The 15,891-nt window shown below is 35.8% G+C and overlaps 1 protein-coding gene across 3 annotated transcripts in view; it reads right to left on the minus strand.

Moving 5' to 3' along the window:
- Positions 1 to 1,673: 1,673 nt before the first annotated feature.
- The window catches only part of DCP2 (decapping mRNA 2), a 69,803-nt gene continuing 55,585 nt past the window's right edge, over positions 1,674 to 15,891 (minus strand). For 2 of the 3 annotated variants that reach the window (XM_043977536.1, XM_043977534.1), the window contains 3 exons: positions 15,074 to 15,187; positions 12,813 to 12,864; positions 1,674 to 5,010 (listed from right to left, as the gene is read on the minus strand). In XM_043977536.1, coding sequence (XP_043833471.1) covers positions 4,847 to 5,010; positions 12,813 to 12,864; positions 15,074 to 15,187 — 330 coding nt within the window. In that variant the 3' untranslated portion in view covers positions 1,674 to 4,846. The remainder of the gene's footprint in view (positions 5,011 to 12,812; positions 12,865 to 15,073; positions 15,188 to 15,891) is intronic. The other variant, XM_043977535.1, reaches the window with a different exon arrangement.

The following is a 15,891-nucleotide window of genomic DNA, read 5'->3' on the forward strand; positions in this document are numbered from 1 at the left end:
AGATGGTGAATATGTTAGACACATAGGAAGAAGCATATTAAAAGTCTAATCTAAAAATCTAATAAAGATTAGAGTCATTAATATTCATGATTGCACAAAAGCTATGACTCAAAGTCAAAAGTCACAAAAGAATCCTACAAGCTGCTGTTTCACAAATGCAGTATGTTGACAAGGAAAAAGAATGAAAGGGTATGGATAGTTTAGAACAAATCCATTACTTTAACTATAAAAATAACTCAAAGCACTTAACCACCCATCATCAATTTCCTTTATGAAGAATAACACAATCATAAAAAGTTCACCTTAATTTTTAATTCTATTATTTCAGTTTGGCTCAAGTGGTCCTGTATCAGCACAGAAAGGAAGTTAAGTCCCAAACACTGTAATGGTTTTTAAAAGGAAAAAAAAAATAACAACCTTCCATTAGATTCACTTGGAGACTGAATTACATGGTAACCACAGTTAACAGTAATTAATTTTATTCAGAGCTGGAGAAAGTTTGGCATTGGTCACGTTTTACCATCATATTCACTTGGGCTAATATTTTAAAAGAGAAATAAACTATTGTCTAATTTTGATATAGACTTTCAGGCACTAATTCTTCCCAAAATGGAGCTACCGATCAAGTAAAACTATAATGGATATAAGAATAAATGTATCTCCTGAAATTCCTTTCTTAATGACCAAAATCAACCTATCCTAGTCTCTCAAGTCAGATAGTGCAGTGGATGGTACACCGAGTTAAAATCTCACCTCAGATGTTTACTAGCTGTGTGACTCTGGGCAAGTCACTTAACCCCAACTGCCATCTTCAATCATCCTGACATATATATATATGGCTCTGGAGGAGAGTGTGGTTGGTGATCTTGCACATCTTTCCCTCCCTTAAACCCAATTCACTGCAAGTCATGATATTTACCCCAGTGTCATGATCCTCTGAGAAAAAAGGACAAATACCAACAGTGTCTCAAGTATGGCCTTCCCACAATAATAGCTGCTAACCATACCTTCCAAATTTAAATTCATACTATATAATCAGAGACAATCTGAACTAAGTAAGCAGTACTTTGTAACAGAAATGCAACACTGAGGTTGGGTTGAGTTTGTTTGTTGGAAGGCAAGGGGGAAAAGGAGAAGATAAAATGTTTTTAACATATACTAAACTGAAGCTTAGGACTCTTCAAGAAGTTATTCAAACCACAACACTGAATTAAACAGGACTCATTAATATTTATGATCACAGGTACCGATATTCAAACTTATAAATTGCCAAAATATTTTTCAAAAATTCTATACCAACACTAATAGTTTCCAGAAAAACCTTCTGCTACAGATTTTCATTATTTGAAATCATTTATCTATTGTTACTGTAATGATTTGAATGGTGCCACCTGCTGGAAATTTACTGTAGAAAAGCTCTGCCATGAGAAGAAGGCCTCTGAGGGCAAGTCACATGGTCAAGGTCCATGGCATCAGGAAGTGATGTTTGCTCATGGGTACTGTCTAACAAGGCTAACAGCCAATCAACTTGAGGAGCCTCCCATTTTGGGGAGGAGGACATAAAGTAGGAAGCAGAAGCTGGCGGAGGGGTTCTGTCTCTTTTGGTTCCTGGCTTCGCCATGGTGGGTCAGATTATGGGGTCTCTTAGAAATAGTTAGATTTTTACCTTTCTCTCTGATCCTAATGCTCTGTAATAAATACTTAACCACTTAAATACTCTTGATAAAGCTTATAATTTATTGGCGACCACTCATTAGATTTTTAGATAGTATAGCTAGAATTTTAGCCCTTACATTACTTATTAGAAAAATAAGTCTTTACTTGCAAAGACTCAAGCAAATGATCATCAAATTCATTTGTTAATACAGAATAAAGCATAAGTATTTTTTAAAAAATGTTTAAATCAATTCCCTTAGTTTTCAGACAATTCCAAATTCTCAAGGGTCCCACCTATTCAGTTAGTTCTATTAGGTACTCACATCTGTTCAAATGCCCATCCCTCACAGAAGTGTTATCATTTGAGAAATCACTCATCTCCTATGTCTTGCAGATAGGCGTACAGTACTCCTTGCATAGTAATCCTGTCTTTTGGAATATGCTGGTTAAATATAAAATGCTTCATCTAACATCTTCAAATCATTAAAATTACATAAAAGTTACACAAAAGTTACATAAAAACACCTACAAGACAGTTTTTTTTTTTAAATGTAAAATATTCTCAGTGCACTGCACAATGTTGGCCATGTTTAACATTCAAAAAGTGAATTAAGAGATTCTCACAGAGGCATTTTAAAAAATGAAGCCAATAACTGAGCATTTTTCAACTAACTTCTTGAAATTCAACACACTATAAAGTAAATGATTCTATTTTTAGCACACATTTATCACTTATAGGATTTTCCTCCAAATCAAGGTGGAACTCGGTTTCTATGCTAAGTTTGGCCTTTCCCTAGATATTCTTATCTCTGACTGGTAAACCCAGAGTGCAAGAAAGTAAGTGCTGTCTGGGGAATACTCAGCTCAGACACATTCTGCATAGTTTTTTTTCACTTCAGCTAAGCTTCAACTCAGTTTTTAATTTATACATCCCAAACTGTATACTGAATGCTACAAGACTAAAATGAACATAATACCACCCTAATTATACCACCCTTAGTCTGTTCCATAGTACATTAAATTAGCACAAAAGCTAATTTGACTCTCCAGTCAAAACTACCTATATTAGAAAAAGAGATATTTAGCTCTTGAAAAGGTTTGCCATGGAGGATCCATTTCCATTAATTTCTGATCTCTTTTGCTGTAATATTGTGATCGGAGAAATCCAATTCCTGGCACCAGGAATAATGACCAAGGTATTAAAAAACTTAAAACCAAAACAGCTTCTGAATGACAACAAAAAAAATGAAAATGATTCATCTGGGCAAACCAAGATTTCGTTCTCTACATAATCAACCATACCTGGCTCATGAAGACCTAAGCAAAAAAAAAGCAATATTTCTAAGAAAGTTTTCCAAACACATTTATCTAAAGCATAAAAACAAAACAAACTAGTTAACAAAGTGGAAGTTCACAAGTTTTCACATTAAAAGATGTAGATGGATGTCTGATTTAATACTACACATACTAATGTTAATGAACACCTACCTGCCTAATACCAAAGAAGTAAAAAATTTTCCTCAATAAATATAAATTTCCCATTTAAAAGTCAATGCATGATTATTAAAATAGCTCCTATCTTCCTAGTTAAATAGAGTTCCTTTTAAATATAGCTATATAGAATGAAGAGTGCCTACAATAAGATTCGGCAGTAGGGACTGTGGATACCACACATTTAAACATTCAAGAACACAAATGAATGTGTGTACTCAGACACCCAACCATTCCCTCCCTTCCCCTCAACCCTCTTATACAAATGCCACACTTGAGGTCAGACACAGAATATTAAAGCACCTTCATCCCTGGTGATTGTCCTCAATTAAAGCCAAATTTTCACTGAAAACATACTTAGATGTGATTAAAAAATCCTGAAGTGGGGCAGCTAGGTGGCGCAGTGGATAAAGCACCGGCCCTGGAGTCAGGAGTACCTGAGTTCAAATCTAGCCTCAGACACTTAACACTTACTAGCTGTGTGACCCTGGGCAAGTCACTTAACCCCAATTGCCTCACTTAAAAAAAAAAAAAAAATCCTGAAGTAGCAAGATACATTCCTAAAAGAACGAGATGAAATTACAAAATATTTGTTTTTTATTTCCTAACCATACATATGAAACAGATGCCTTCTCTCCTCCCATTCTATTATCCAGGGGCTGTAGCATGCCTAAATTTGTAACTCTAGATCACACTATTAGAAAATGGGACGCCAATTTCCATGCAGCCACCCTGAAATGTAATCCTTACATAAAATTCAATAATATTGGTTTTGTACATATACATACTATCTTTTATGAAAAAATTCATAGCAAAGAAAAAACTAAAGTACATACTAGAATAAAAAGTTAGAGTTAAGATGAGGATGAGACAAAAGCAGCACCTATCTCCAGGCCTTCAACTCTCACTCAATAAGCCTCAGGAGGCTTGCACAGAAATTAAATCTTCTTTACCTCTGCTACCCACCACAGATCCAATTCCTCTTCTGTAAAGATTATTTTTTTTATGTAAAGAGAAAGCTGGACCGAACTTTAGAATTTATATATTCTAAGTATAAAATCTCCAAGAAGTGCAAACTATGGCATTATAAAGATTTGAGAAAAAGGAGCCAGGAGTTCATTATGAGCACATATATCAGGCTCCAATAATGTCTCAACACAAATCCTTTTTAAGGCTTTCACCAACCCACGCATTTGGAGGCAAAAAAGCTTTATGAAAGACCCCCAAACCGGATGATATGTTCTTGAATTTGATATAGCTTTAGCAATTGTGATCAGAGTTCAGTTAGAGTCTATATGACTCTCTTGCAAACCCCCCAAAAGAAAAGAGGGGTATTCCCTTCCAATTCTGCTATCTGCCTAAGCATAAAACTTTTCTAAGATGTTAGTAAAATATTAATGCTATTTCTTAACCCAGAGCACAAAGGACCTCAGTCACACAGAAAGAATGCCCTCAAAAGCACAATGTTGAGCTAGTGAGCTGAACACTGGAAAGGTAAGTTTATGTATAAAGGCTATACTGCATTTACAATGCAAGTAATTTTTACACCATTCTTCTGCAAAGAGAATGATCTCTTCAGGAATACAATTGCCTCCCTGTATTTTTTTGTCACCTGAGAAAGGTAAGGCTTAATTAGATAAGCACTCAATGGCAAACAGATCTCTTTGATCCTGAGGCTTCATAAACACTCTTGTCTCCCTCAAAGGTCAAAGTTCTTCATTATGGCATCGTGGTCAAACCTGAAGCTCAAAAAAGCTCTTGATGAAAACATAAACTTGCAGTGTCCATTACATGCTACAGAATGCCCTTCCACCTGGCCTAGTAGCTGATCTTCACTGGAGCAAGAAAAATCATATACTGCATCTGTTTAAGAAAAAAATATAGCAATTATTAAAAAAAATATTGCATCCTAGAGACAATTTTGACAATTTACAAGAAAATTAATACACTAAAGTGTCTTCCCATGTTGAAGTGTGCCAATTCTTTCTACAATTTGCCATTTTCCAATGTGTTGCTTAAAAATCTTTTAACATTCCGAGCCTTCAAGTTAGGTCTCTATTCTGAATCCCTCTGTCCCAAGTACTGATGGTTTATGTCTTCACAATTCTAATTTTGTGTCTATACAATAAGAGTCTCTTAGCAGAAGCATGAATCCTGGCATGAAAAGGTGTACAAAAAAAAATATTAAAATTGTGCAGCTAAGGAGATGGTGGTGCTGGTGATAGAAGTAGTACAGTAGTGGTGGTGGTGGTGCTGCTGCTGCTGCTGCTGCTGGTAATTGTAGTATTTACCAGACTTTCAATTTATTCTAATAAATGTTTATTAAGCATCAACTATGTGCAAAGCATTATGCTAGGTGCTGAGATGCTATAAAAATGAAAATCATCCTACTCTTAAGGGATCTATACTCTTAAATATTAAGCAATAAGGCATGTACAAAAATAAGTATGATAAAAAGAATGTGATGAGGGCAAAGTAGAGAGTCGTCAAACAAAGTGTTAATAAAATTTGAAGAGGTTATTTTAGCTGGGAAAATCAGAGGAGGTTTTATGGAGGAGCAGAACCTTGAAGAAAATAAGTCAAAAGGTGAACATGTAAAGGAAAGGTATTCCAGGACAGACCACATAACTCCACTGAGAATATGATTAGAATACAACTTTACAAAGTACACTTTATTGGAACAGAGATCCCATGAAAAGAAATGATAGGAAATAAGAGTGACAATGGAGCCACACTGTTAGGGATTTAAATACGGTTATCTGGAATTTGTGTTTGATCTTATATCATCAATCAATAAACATTTATTAATTGCCAGGCACTGGGGATACAAAGAGGAAAAAACCAGTCTCTGCTATCAAGGACGATAAGGAGCCAGTTAACACACACACCCACCTTAGGATGTGTAATCTGGCAGATCTGATTAGGGAAAGGAGACATTAAAATAGTTAAAGAGATAATGAGGACCAGAACTAGGCTGATAAAACTCAGCAGAGAGAAAGGGATGGATGTGAGAGATTTTTAGGACATAGCAGTAACAGGATTTTGCAAGTGCCTAAACACAGTCTGCGAGAGAGAAGAGTCAAAGATGATTCTTCTGTTTTAACCCTGCATAACCAGAAGATGAATGGTGAAACCTGTCACCAATAAAAAGACAGAAATCTGAAAAAGGGCAGGCCTTAGATGACAAGACTCAGTTTTAAATATGTCGAGTGTGAAATGGTAAACTTCTAAGTAGAGAAGTACAATGGGCAGTTGGAAATGGGGGGGGAGGTGTAGATTGGAACTAGATAGGCTTAGAGATAGAGATCACACAAGTGAGTACATAAAAGGGTAAAAGAAAGAGCCTTAAGTGACAACCATACGAAGGACATTGGAAAATAGCAAAGCGCATGAAAAAGAAAGTACCTAGAATGGACAACTGTGTCAAATGCTTCATTAACTTCAAGGAAGACATATTAACCTACCAAGAAACATACAACTATAAAACAATGACACCTGAGAAAAGGACATCCTGGAACATTCAATTTCAATGTAGTTATGGAGACAGAAGCCAAACTACTAAGGGTTGAGGAGTGCATGGGTAGGTGGGTTGCTAGTGTTAGCTGTTCTTTTTAGAGGCTAAATAGTGAAGGGGAGGAGAGACAGCAGCTTGAAGAGATAGCCAGGATCAATGGAAAGAAAAGGATAGAAGAAAACTGAACGGTAAGCAGAATACAAGTGTAGAGAAAGAGAAAGAAGCAATGAGAATAATGAAGATGACAGAGAAAATTATTTACAGAATATAATTCTAGGAATTAAGAGAAACAATCAAGGGTAGAAGTGAAGAAATTAGCCTTGGTAAGGAAAAAGTCTATCAGCTTATTCCTAAAGGAAGAAAAATACTATCAAAAGTAAGAGTGGGGCAGCTAGATGGCGCAGAAGATAAAGCACTGGCTTTTCAGGAAGACTTGAGTTCAAATCCAGCCTCAGACACTTGACACTAGCTGTGTGACCCTGGGCAAGTCACTTAACCCTCATTGCCCCCCCCCCAATAGAGTACTGGGCTATCAAAGGATGAGCGCACCCTTTGACCCAGCAATACCACTACTATGTCTGTATACCAAAGAAATTAAAAAAAAAAAGATCTATATGTACAAAATTATCTATAACAGTACTTTTTGTGTTGGTAAAGAATTGGAAATTGAGGGGATGGGGAATGACTGTGGTATATGATTGTCATGAAAAACTACTGTGCTGTAAGAAAAACCTGGGAAGACATATAAACTGATTCAAAGAAAAGTGATTTTTAAATTAATTTCAATGCCATCCCAATTAAATTACCAAAAAATTATTTTACTGAGTTAGAAAAAAGCAATAAAAAAATTCATTTGGAAGAACAAAAAAATTAAGAATATCAAAGGAACTAATAAAAATGTAAAGGAAATAGACTTAGCAGTGCCAAATCTTAAACTATCATTTTGGAGAGCAATCTGGAATTATGCCCAAAAAGTTATCAAACTACCAGCAATAGCAAAGGTCTATGTCCAAAGATGATTAGAGGGGAAAAGAAATGTTTATATAGCAGCTCTCTTTATGGTGGCAAAAAACTGGAAATTGTAAAGAATGCCCATCAACTGGGGAATGGCTAAACGACTTGTGGTGTATGACTGTGAGAATACTACTAAGAAATAAAGAGCTCAATGATCTTATAAAAACATGAAGACTTGCATGAAATAATGAAAAGCAAAATGAGCAGAACCAAGAGAACATTGTATATAGTAACAGCAATATTCTTTTAAGAATGACTTTGAAAAAATAAGTTATTTTTGACTATTATAAATACCCAAATTAACTATAATTAACTATGAAGACACTATCTGCATTCAAAAAAAGAACTGATAAAGTATATACAGAATTATTATATATACATACACATACATATGTACATATATACATATAATACACACACACATACATGTATGTGTCTAATGGTAGCCATTTCTATGGTGGGGAAGGTAGAGGAAAAAAAGAAATTTACAAGGTAACATGGAAATACTTGTTTTATTTCTTAAATTTAAAATAAAATACATAAATTTTAAAAAGAAAGAAAAGTGAAAAGAATCAAGAAAACACTGTACATAGTAACAGAATATTGCAACTGTGAAATACTCTAATCAAGTTATCCAAGATAACTCCAAAGAACTAATGATGAAAAATGCTATTCACCTGTACAGAGAGAACTGATGAATTCTGAATACAGATCAAAGCATACCTTTTTCACTTCTATCTTTCTTTTTGTTGCAACACGGAAATATGTTTTGCATGACTTCACATACCATTTGCTTGTCTGGGGAAGGGGCAAGGGGGAGAATTTGGAACTCAAAATTTTTTAAAACTTAATGCTACAGTATGAATTTATTTATCCAATGCTCTAATTTATCCAGACTTCCCCTGGGAGGATGAAAAAAAAAAGTAGCATCAGGGCAGGCAAGGCTGGAACATGGTAGGAATAGATTTGGAGAATAAAAGGTTACAAGACTAGAACCTACTTATCACTCTCTAGATTTTAGAAGCTCTAGATCATGATCAGATAATCTGAATACAAAAGGTTGTACTAACTTTCATATGCTGGTTTCTGAAAAATGTAGAAGAAAACTTTTAGATTCAACTTAAAATTGAACATTCTTCCTCAATAGTTATAGGAAATATTTTATAGAATGGAATTCTACAATTTTACTGAACTCAGGTATTTCCAATTAATTGTATTTTTTTAGTTCAAATATTCCTTTTTTATTTTTATATAGTATTTTATTATTTTCTAGTTACATGTAGAGATAGTTTTCAACATTTGTTTTTATAAGATTTCTAGTTTCCAATTTTTCTCCCTCCCACCCCCCTCCCAAAGACAGCAAGCAATCTGATATAGGTTATATATGTACAATCACATTAAACATATTTCTGCATTACTCATGCTGTGAAAGAAGAATCAGAGCAAAAGGGAAAAACTTCAAAAAAGGAAAAAAACAAAAATGTAGAAATTGTATGGTTCAATCTGCATCTAGATTCCACATTTCTCTTTTTTCTGGATTTGGAGAGCATTTTCTACCATGAGTCTTTGGGAACTATCTTGGACCACTGTGTTGCTGAGAAGAGTTGATCAACACACAATGCTGTTGATACTGTGTACAATGTTCTCCTGGTTCTGTTCATCTTACTCAGCATCAGTTCATGTAAGTCCTTCCAGTTTTCTCCAGTCTTCATCGTTTCTTTACATTGATTTTTTTAAAAACTTTGTGTTCTAAATTTTCTTCCTCCCTCCCTCCTCAACCCTCCCTATGGAATCAAGGAATTCAATATAAGTCATACATGTGCAGTTATGCCAAGCATCTTCACATTAGTCAAGTTGTGAAAGAATATAGACAATAACTTTAGAAAGAGGAACTAAAAAATAAAATTATACTTCAATCACAATTAATTCTTCCTCTTTTGATGGTTTGCATTTTTCATACATCCTTCTGGTAGCATCCTGCTCCATCCTATTCCCTCCCCTTGATAATTACTCTATCTTCTTTCACCCTATCCCTCCTCGAAAGTGTTTTGCTTTTTACTGACATCTCCCCCAATCTGTGCTCCCTTTCTTCAGCCCCCCCCCCTTCCCCTTCCCCTCCCAATTTCCCTCAGGGCAAAATATATCACTATACCCACTTGAGTGTTTATGTTATTCCCTCTTTAAGCCAATTCTGATGAAAGCAAGGCTCACTCACTCTCCTGCTCCTTCCCTATCTTCCCCTCCACTCCACAAGCTTTTTCTTCTTTTATGTGGGCTACTTACCTTCCTTCCACCTCTCTTTCTCTTTCTTCCAGTGCATTCCTCTTACCCCTTAATTTTATTTTAAAGATGTCATCATGAGTCAGCTAGGTGACACAGTGGACAAATCACCAGCCCTGGACCCAGGAGGCCCCGAGCCCAAATCCAGCCCCAGATATAAGCCACCCCACCCTGCCTGCCCCTCCAGAATATCATATTCCATGCCTTCCAGTCCTTTAAAGTAGACACGGCTAGATCTTGTGTTATCCTGACTGTGGCTCCACAGTATTTGAATTCTTCCTTTTTGGCAGCTTGCAATATTTTCTCCTTGACCTGGGCTCTCTGGAATTTGGCTATAATATTTCTGGAAGTTTTCCTTTTGGGATCTCTTTCAGGAGGTGATCAGTGGATTCTTTCAATTTCTCTTTCACCTTCTGCTTCTAGAATATCAGGGCAATTTTCCCTGACAATTTCTTGGAAGATGGATGTCTAAGCTCTTTTTTTTGGTCATGGTTTTCAGGTAGTCCAATGATTTTTAAATTATCTCTCCTGCATCTATTTTCCAGGTCAGCTATTTTTCCAAGGAGATAGTTCATATTGCCCTCTTTTTTTTTTTATTCATTTGGATTTGCTTTACTGTGTTTTGGTTTCTCATAAAGTCACTAGCTCCCATTTGTTCAATCCTAATTCTTAGGCAATTATTTTCTTTAAGAGAGCTTTTGTATCTCCTTTTCCATTTGGCTTTTCAAGCTGTTAACTTTTTTCTTATGACTGTCTTGCATTGCTCTCATTTCCCTTTCCATTCTTTCCTCCACCTCTCTAAATCTTCCTTCTATCTCTCTACTTTCTCTTCAAAGTCCTTTTTTTTGGGGGGGGGGGCAATGGGGGTTAAGTGACTTGCCCAAGGTCACACAGCTAGTAAGTGTCAAGTGTCTGAGGCCAGACTTGAACTCAGGTACTCCTGAATCCAGGGCCAGTGCTTTATCCACTGCGCCACCTAGCTGCCCCCTTCAAAGTCCTTTTTAAGTGCTTCCATGGCCTGAGACAAATTCATTTTTCTTTTTGGAAGCTTTGGATACAGGAGCTTTAACTTTGTTATTATCTTCTTCTGAGGGTGTATTCTGGTCTAACTTGCCCCCAAAGAAGCCTTTGATGGTCTGCTGTTTTCTTTGCCTACTCATCTTGATCCCCTATTTCTTGACTTTTAACTCCTTCTTAAAGTATAGTGTTGCTTCCAGGACACACTGTTCTGAGATACAGTGTGGCCCAGGGGGTGATTGGGCTTCTTCTCAGCCTGGCTGGCCTGTGAATAACCATGACCACTTTCTCTTTGACCCGTAAACAGAAGTCTGATTAAAATCTGATTCTCAGGGGCACCTAGATGGCACAGTGAATTGAGCACTGGCCCTGGAGTCAGGAGTACCTGAGTTCAAATCCAGCCTCAGGCACTTAACACTTACTAGCTGTGTGACCCTGGGCAAGTCACTTAACCCCAACTGCCTCACTAAAAAAAAACAACAAAAAACTGATTCTCTATGGTTGGAACCTTGGTGTGCCTGTCCCCCTCCCCCACTGGGTGGCTGCTGCTCCAGTTTGCTTGATGGTTCAGAATATAGGTGCCCCACCCCAGTTCCAGGAGAGACCACAGCTATTTCCTCCAACCACTGGACCCCCTCACCCGTCTGTGAGGCGAGCTTCAGAAGAAGCAGCTGAAGATTCTGAAGCTCTGGAGGCGCTGCCTGCTCAAGGCTGGTCCTGCTCCATGCTGTGCTCCTCTCTCAGTCCAAACAGCAGGTCATCTTAGTCACCTAATTAAGCCATCTTTGGCTGGAAAAGAGTCTCACTCTGTTTTTATGTGGGTTATGCTGCTCCAAGAGTTGGCTTATGGCATTATTTTTGGAGGTATGTGGACAGTTTTTCTGGAGCTGGAAGACTCACAGCCTTTCTTCCGCCATCTTCTCTCCGTTCCTCCCTGCCCCCATTAATTGTATTTATGCATAAATTTTTCAAGTATGATTAAAACATCCTGTTTCTATTACAATACCTTACCTTGCTCAGAATCATAGCAAGGACTAGAGAAAAAGGAATATTACTATATAGTTCTCATTTCTTACAAACACTTTCATATGAAGCCTTAAATTTAGATACTGAAAGCATGCCTACTAAAAAGAAAGCTTCATATAATTCAGGAAAAATAGGTTCTCCATTTTCCAAGTAATAGCTATGAAGTGAGCATTAGAAAATAGATTTCTTTTTTTTTTTGGTGGAGCAATGAGGGTTAAGTGATTTGCCCAGGGTTACACAGCTAGTAAGTGTCAAGTGTCTGAGGCCAGATTTGAACTCAGTTCCTCTTGAATCCAGGGCCAGGGCTTTATCCACTGCACCACCTAGCTGTCCCCAGAAAATAGCTTTCTACATTAGTTTTCATTAATTTCCAATTAACTTCATGACATTTAAAGGACCTATAGTTTTAAAATCTATTCTTATTCAAAATTTTGGCCCTAACTTCAAAAACAATATTTACAGCATTTGATTTCTAAGTTGTGATTGGTTCAGTTATATCATATTTAGTAAGTCATGAATGACTATTCAATAATATATATGCACAAAGAAACAGTGCTGGTGATACACAATAATCACCTCATCTTCATTATTTAGCTTCATTATTTATTATGCTCATTTTTCTTATTACTACCTGTCTCAAAATTAAAAGGTCATTATTACACATAAAAAATGCAAATAATTTGGGCAATTGCTCTAATACAGCTACACCAATAAAGAGAAGGTCCTTTTCCATAAAAACTAAGCCAAAGTAAGAATAAGTCCTGAAAAATGTTATACCAAAATTATGAATACTGAAAGGTAGAAAAATACTTGCCTGTATCAAAATTATCGTGTAGTTTCCTTATATGAAGTTTTTTTTCACATTTCTATTTAAAAAAAAAGCAAACCGTCAATGGTTAAGCTAAGTTAAGTATAATGGTTAAGTTAGTATAAAGATACTAACCCCAAAACACAATTCTAATATCACTAAGTAGGAAAGTTTCATTACTAACGATAAAAATTTCAAATTAAATACTCTATGGCAATCGTGTTCCCTAAAAAAACAAAATCCAAATCACCTCTTACCAACACTGTTAACACAGACTTAGTACTAATAAAGGATAAATAGTATGATGTATTTAAGTTGAACTTTCCTTTAAACTGAACTAGAACTTTAAAACATCAGCCATGATGTCCATTTTAAGAAAATCTAATACACAAAAAGATGAAATTTTAAATACATGATTATTTGTATTTTTGAAAAGAATTATCCAATTTACCAAAAAAATTCAAAAGGTTTTCCTAGTGAATTTAAAATAAGAAATTTCAAGAATATTGTCATCTGAGAAGCAGCACAAAAAGACAGTCAGCCTCAGAGTCCTGGGTTCAAATCCCACACTTGTTGTATGACCCTGGGAAAGTCAATAAACCTTGAAGTGCCACAGGCACTTCTAAGACTAGAAGTTATACGAGCCATGGTTTCCTCATCTGGTAGCTCCTTATACTAACAAATTTGTAATGTTAGAAATAACACAGATTGATATACACATATATATTTTTTTAAATCTTGCTATGAAATGCCAATCATATTTTGTAACACACACACACACACACACACACACACACACACAGAGTCCCCATATTCTTAGTGGGAACCATTTTAAATTGCACCTAAGACTTTTTGGCCATCATGTCAATGCTTATGTAGGGATGTAAATTCTATTTTGCAATATATTTATCCCTCTCAACATAATCAATCATTACATAAATTTGGATAAATATATATCAAAAAATTTTTACTTCTTCCTTCATCATATACCACCAATGACAAAGGATCCATATTAAAATTAATACAGAAACAAAGGATGTTTTTGTGTGTGACTATTTCAGGAAAACTGTTGAGGGTAACCACAGAACAAGGTCCCCAGCTTCTCTTTTCCTTGATCAAAACAACAGTAAAATCCACTCTAAATAGAGGTAGTGAATACACATCAGTTAATAAAATAATACAAGAAACTTCAAGGGAGAAAGGTTTTCAATGTCTGAATAGGCCCACAAAGCCTATCCATGTGTCAACTAAAATATTAATGATACACAAACTAAAAAAACTCACAACACTTAACGCTCAAAAATAAGATGAATAAACTGTCTTCTCTTCCACAGGAACCAGACATATGTGTAATTTATTTAGCCTAGTAAAAAATGGTATCCATGCAGTTCTAACTGCTATTTCTGCTGGGTTTCCAATGCTATTTTTAAGTCACATGGACAGCCTCATAAAGCAACCCTACCTGGGTGGAACAGGAGCAACTCAGCAATAGAAGGCAGAGGAAACACAGAAGGAAACAAGCAATAAAAATACTCCCCTCTTTTCAAATCAAACTAAAGTGTCTTAGAATTTCTTTTAAAATGTCACTGATCACTGATTTCACAAGTACTTCTTTACCAACTTACACATACCACACCATACCACACACCACAGGTTTATGACTCCATATAGACTGTGAGCTTCTTAAAAGCAAGGAAATGGTTTTCTTTGGCCTTTCTTTTATTCACTATTTAGCACAGTGTTTCACAAATAGTATATCCTTAATAAATGCTTCTTGACTTGGCTTATCAGGGCCATCTTTCTCCTGGCCTGACAACTTCTGGTTAGGGATTTGGCAACAGATCTCAGCGGGAGACACAGGGAAATGAAGAAAGGGTAACAAGTAGATAGGCTTTTTTCCTCAATCTTGCTCAATATGAACTAAACCCACTTAACAGGCTAACTAACCCTATCAGCTTTTTACCAATATAGTAATTATATGTCAAAGGACATTATATGACTAGCAATGTATCTAAATTCATGTAACAAAAGAGCTATTATAACTTTCAGTCTTAAAAGAAAATAACATTCAGGCATTACCAAAGCTTTGCAACTTTCAATTGTCCTCTTGCCCCCTAAAAAGGTGAATTTCTAAGTGAAATATTTTCTATCCTCATATATACAAAGAAAATATTTACTTTAAACAAAATAACTCAAATAAAACCCTATCAACAGAACAATAAAAACCACTGTAGTTTAAACCAGATCACTATCACTTTGCCTCTTACCAATGTGTGGTTCTGCTGCTTAGGCTGCTGACTGTGAACTATATTTGTTCTCTTCTTTTGGTTAGGGGAGTCTTGATACTGTTTTCTGCCATTTCCTCTTATATTCTGATTCTGCTATTCCAAAAAGAGAAATTAATTTAAAACATGCATAACTGCATAATAGGGGAAATATCAAATTAATGCCCCTATGAATCATGAATGTTTATCTGACTGTGAGAATTTAGCAAAACCCAGAGGGATTTCACATTACATTGAGAACTATATGATAAAGATATATTTTGTTACGACAGTATTTCCCAAAGAAAGATTCAAGATTCCCGAAGATATGATATAGCATATAAAAGGGTCTCAATGAATCCTTCTAGAATCAGGTTGACTTCCCTTCACCTCTGCCACAAGATTCTAGTTATTAGACATAAATGAAAAAAAAATGCCTATATAAAAGAAACAGGAAAGGGATTTAGAAATTTTACTTGGTTGCAAAAGGGAGAAAGAACTAAAGCAATCTTCCCATGGTATCATTAAAATCTAAGAATTATAAAATGTGAAATTTCTTAAAACTGGAATGGTTGTACTTCATCATTTTACAGCTGAAGACAGTATATGGAAAAGACAAGAATGTCCTGAATATTTATACCCACAAATGAAATAGGTTGTTTAAAAATGTTCAAGACTGTGAGGAAATGGGGATGGTCTCCTCTCAATAAGAATATAATAGTCACCATTCAAATTATACTCCTCTGGAACTGTTTAAGGACAAAGGTCTCAGATTCCCTCCTCCCCCTCTGGCAAACAAAATCACATGGTTCTAGGAGCCC

The sequence above is a fragment of the Dromiciops gliroides genome, chromosome 1, assembly GCF_019393635.1.
Source record: "Dromiciops gliroides isolate mDroGli1 chromosome 1, mDroGli1.pri, whole genome shotgun sequence".
Classification (NCBI taxonomy): Eukaryota; Metazoa; Chordata; class Mammalia; order Microbiotheria; family Microbiotheriidae; genus Dromiciops; species Dromiciops gliroides.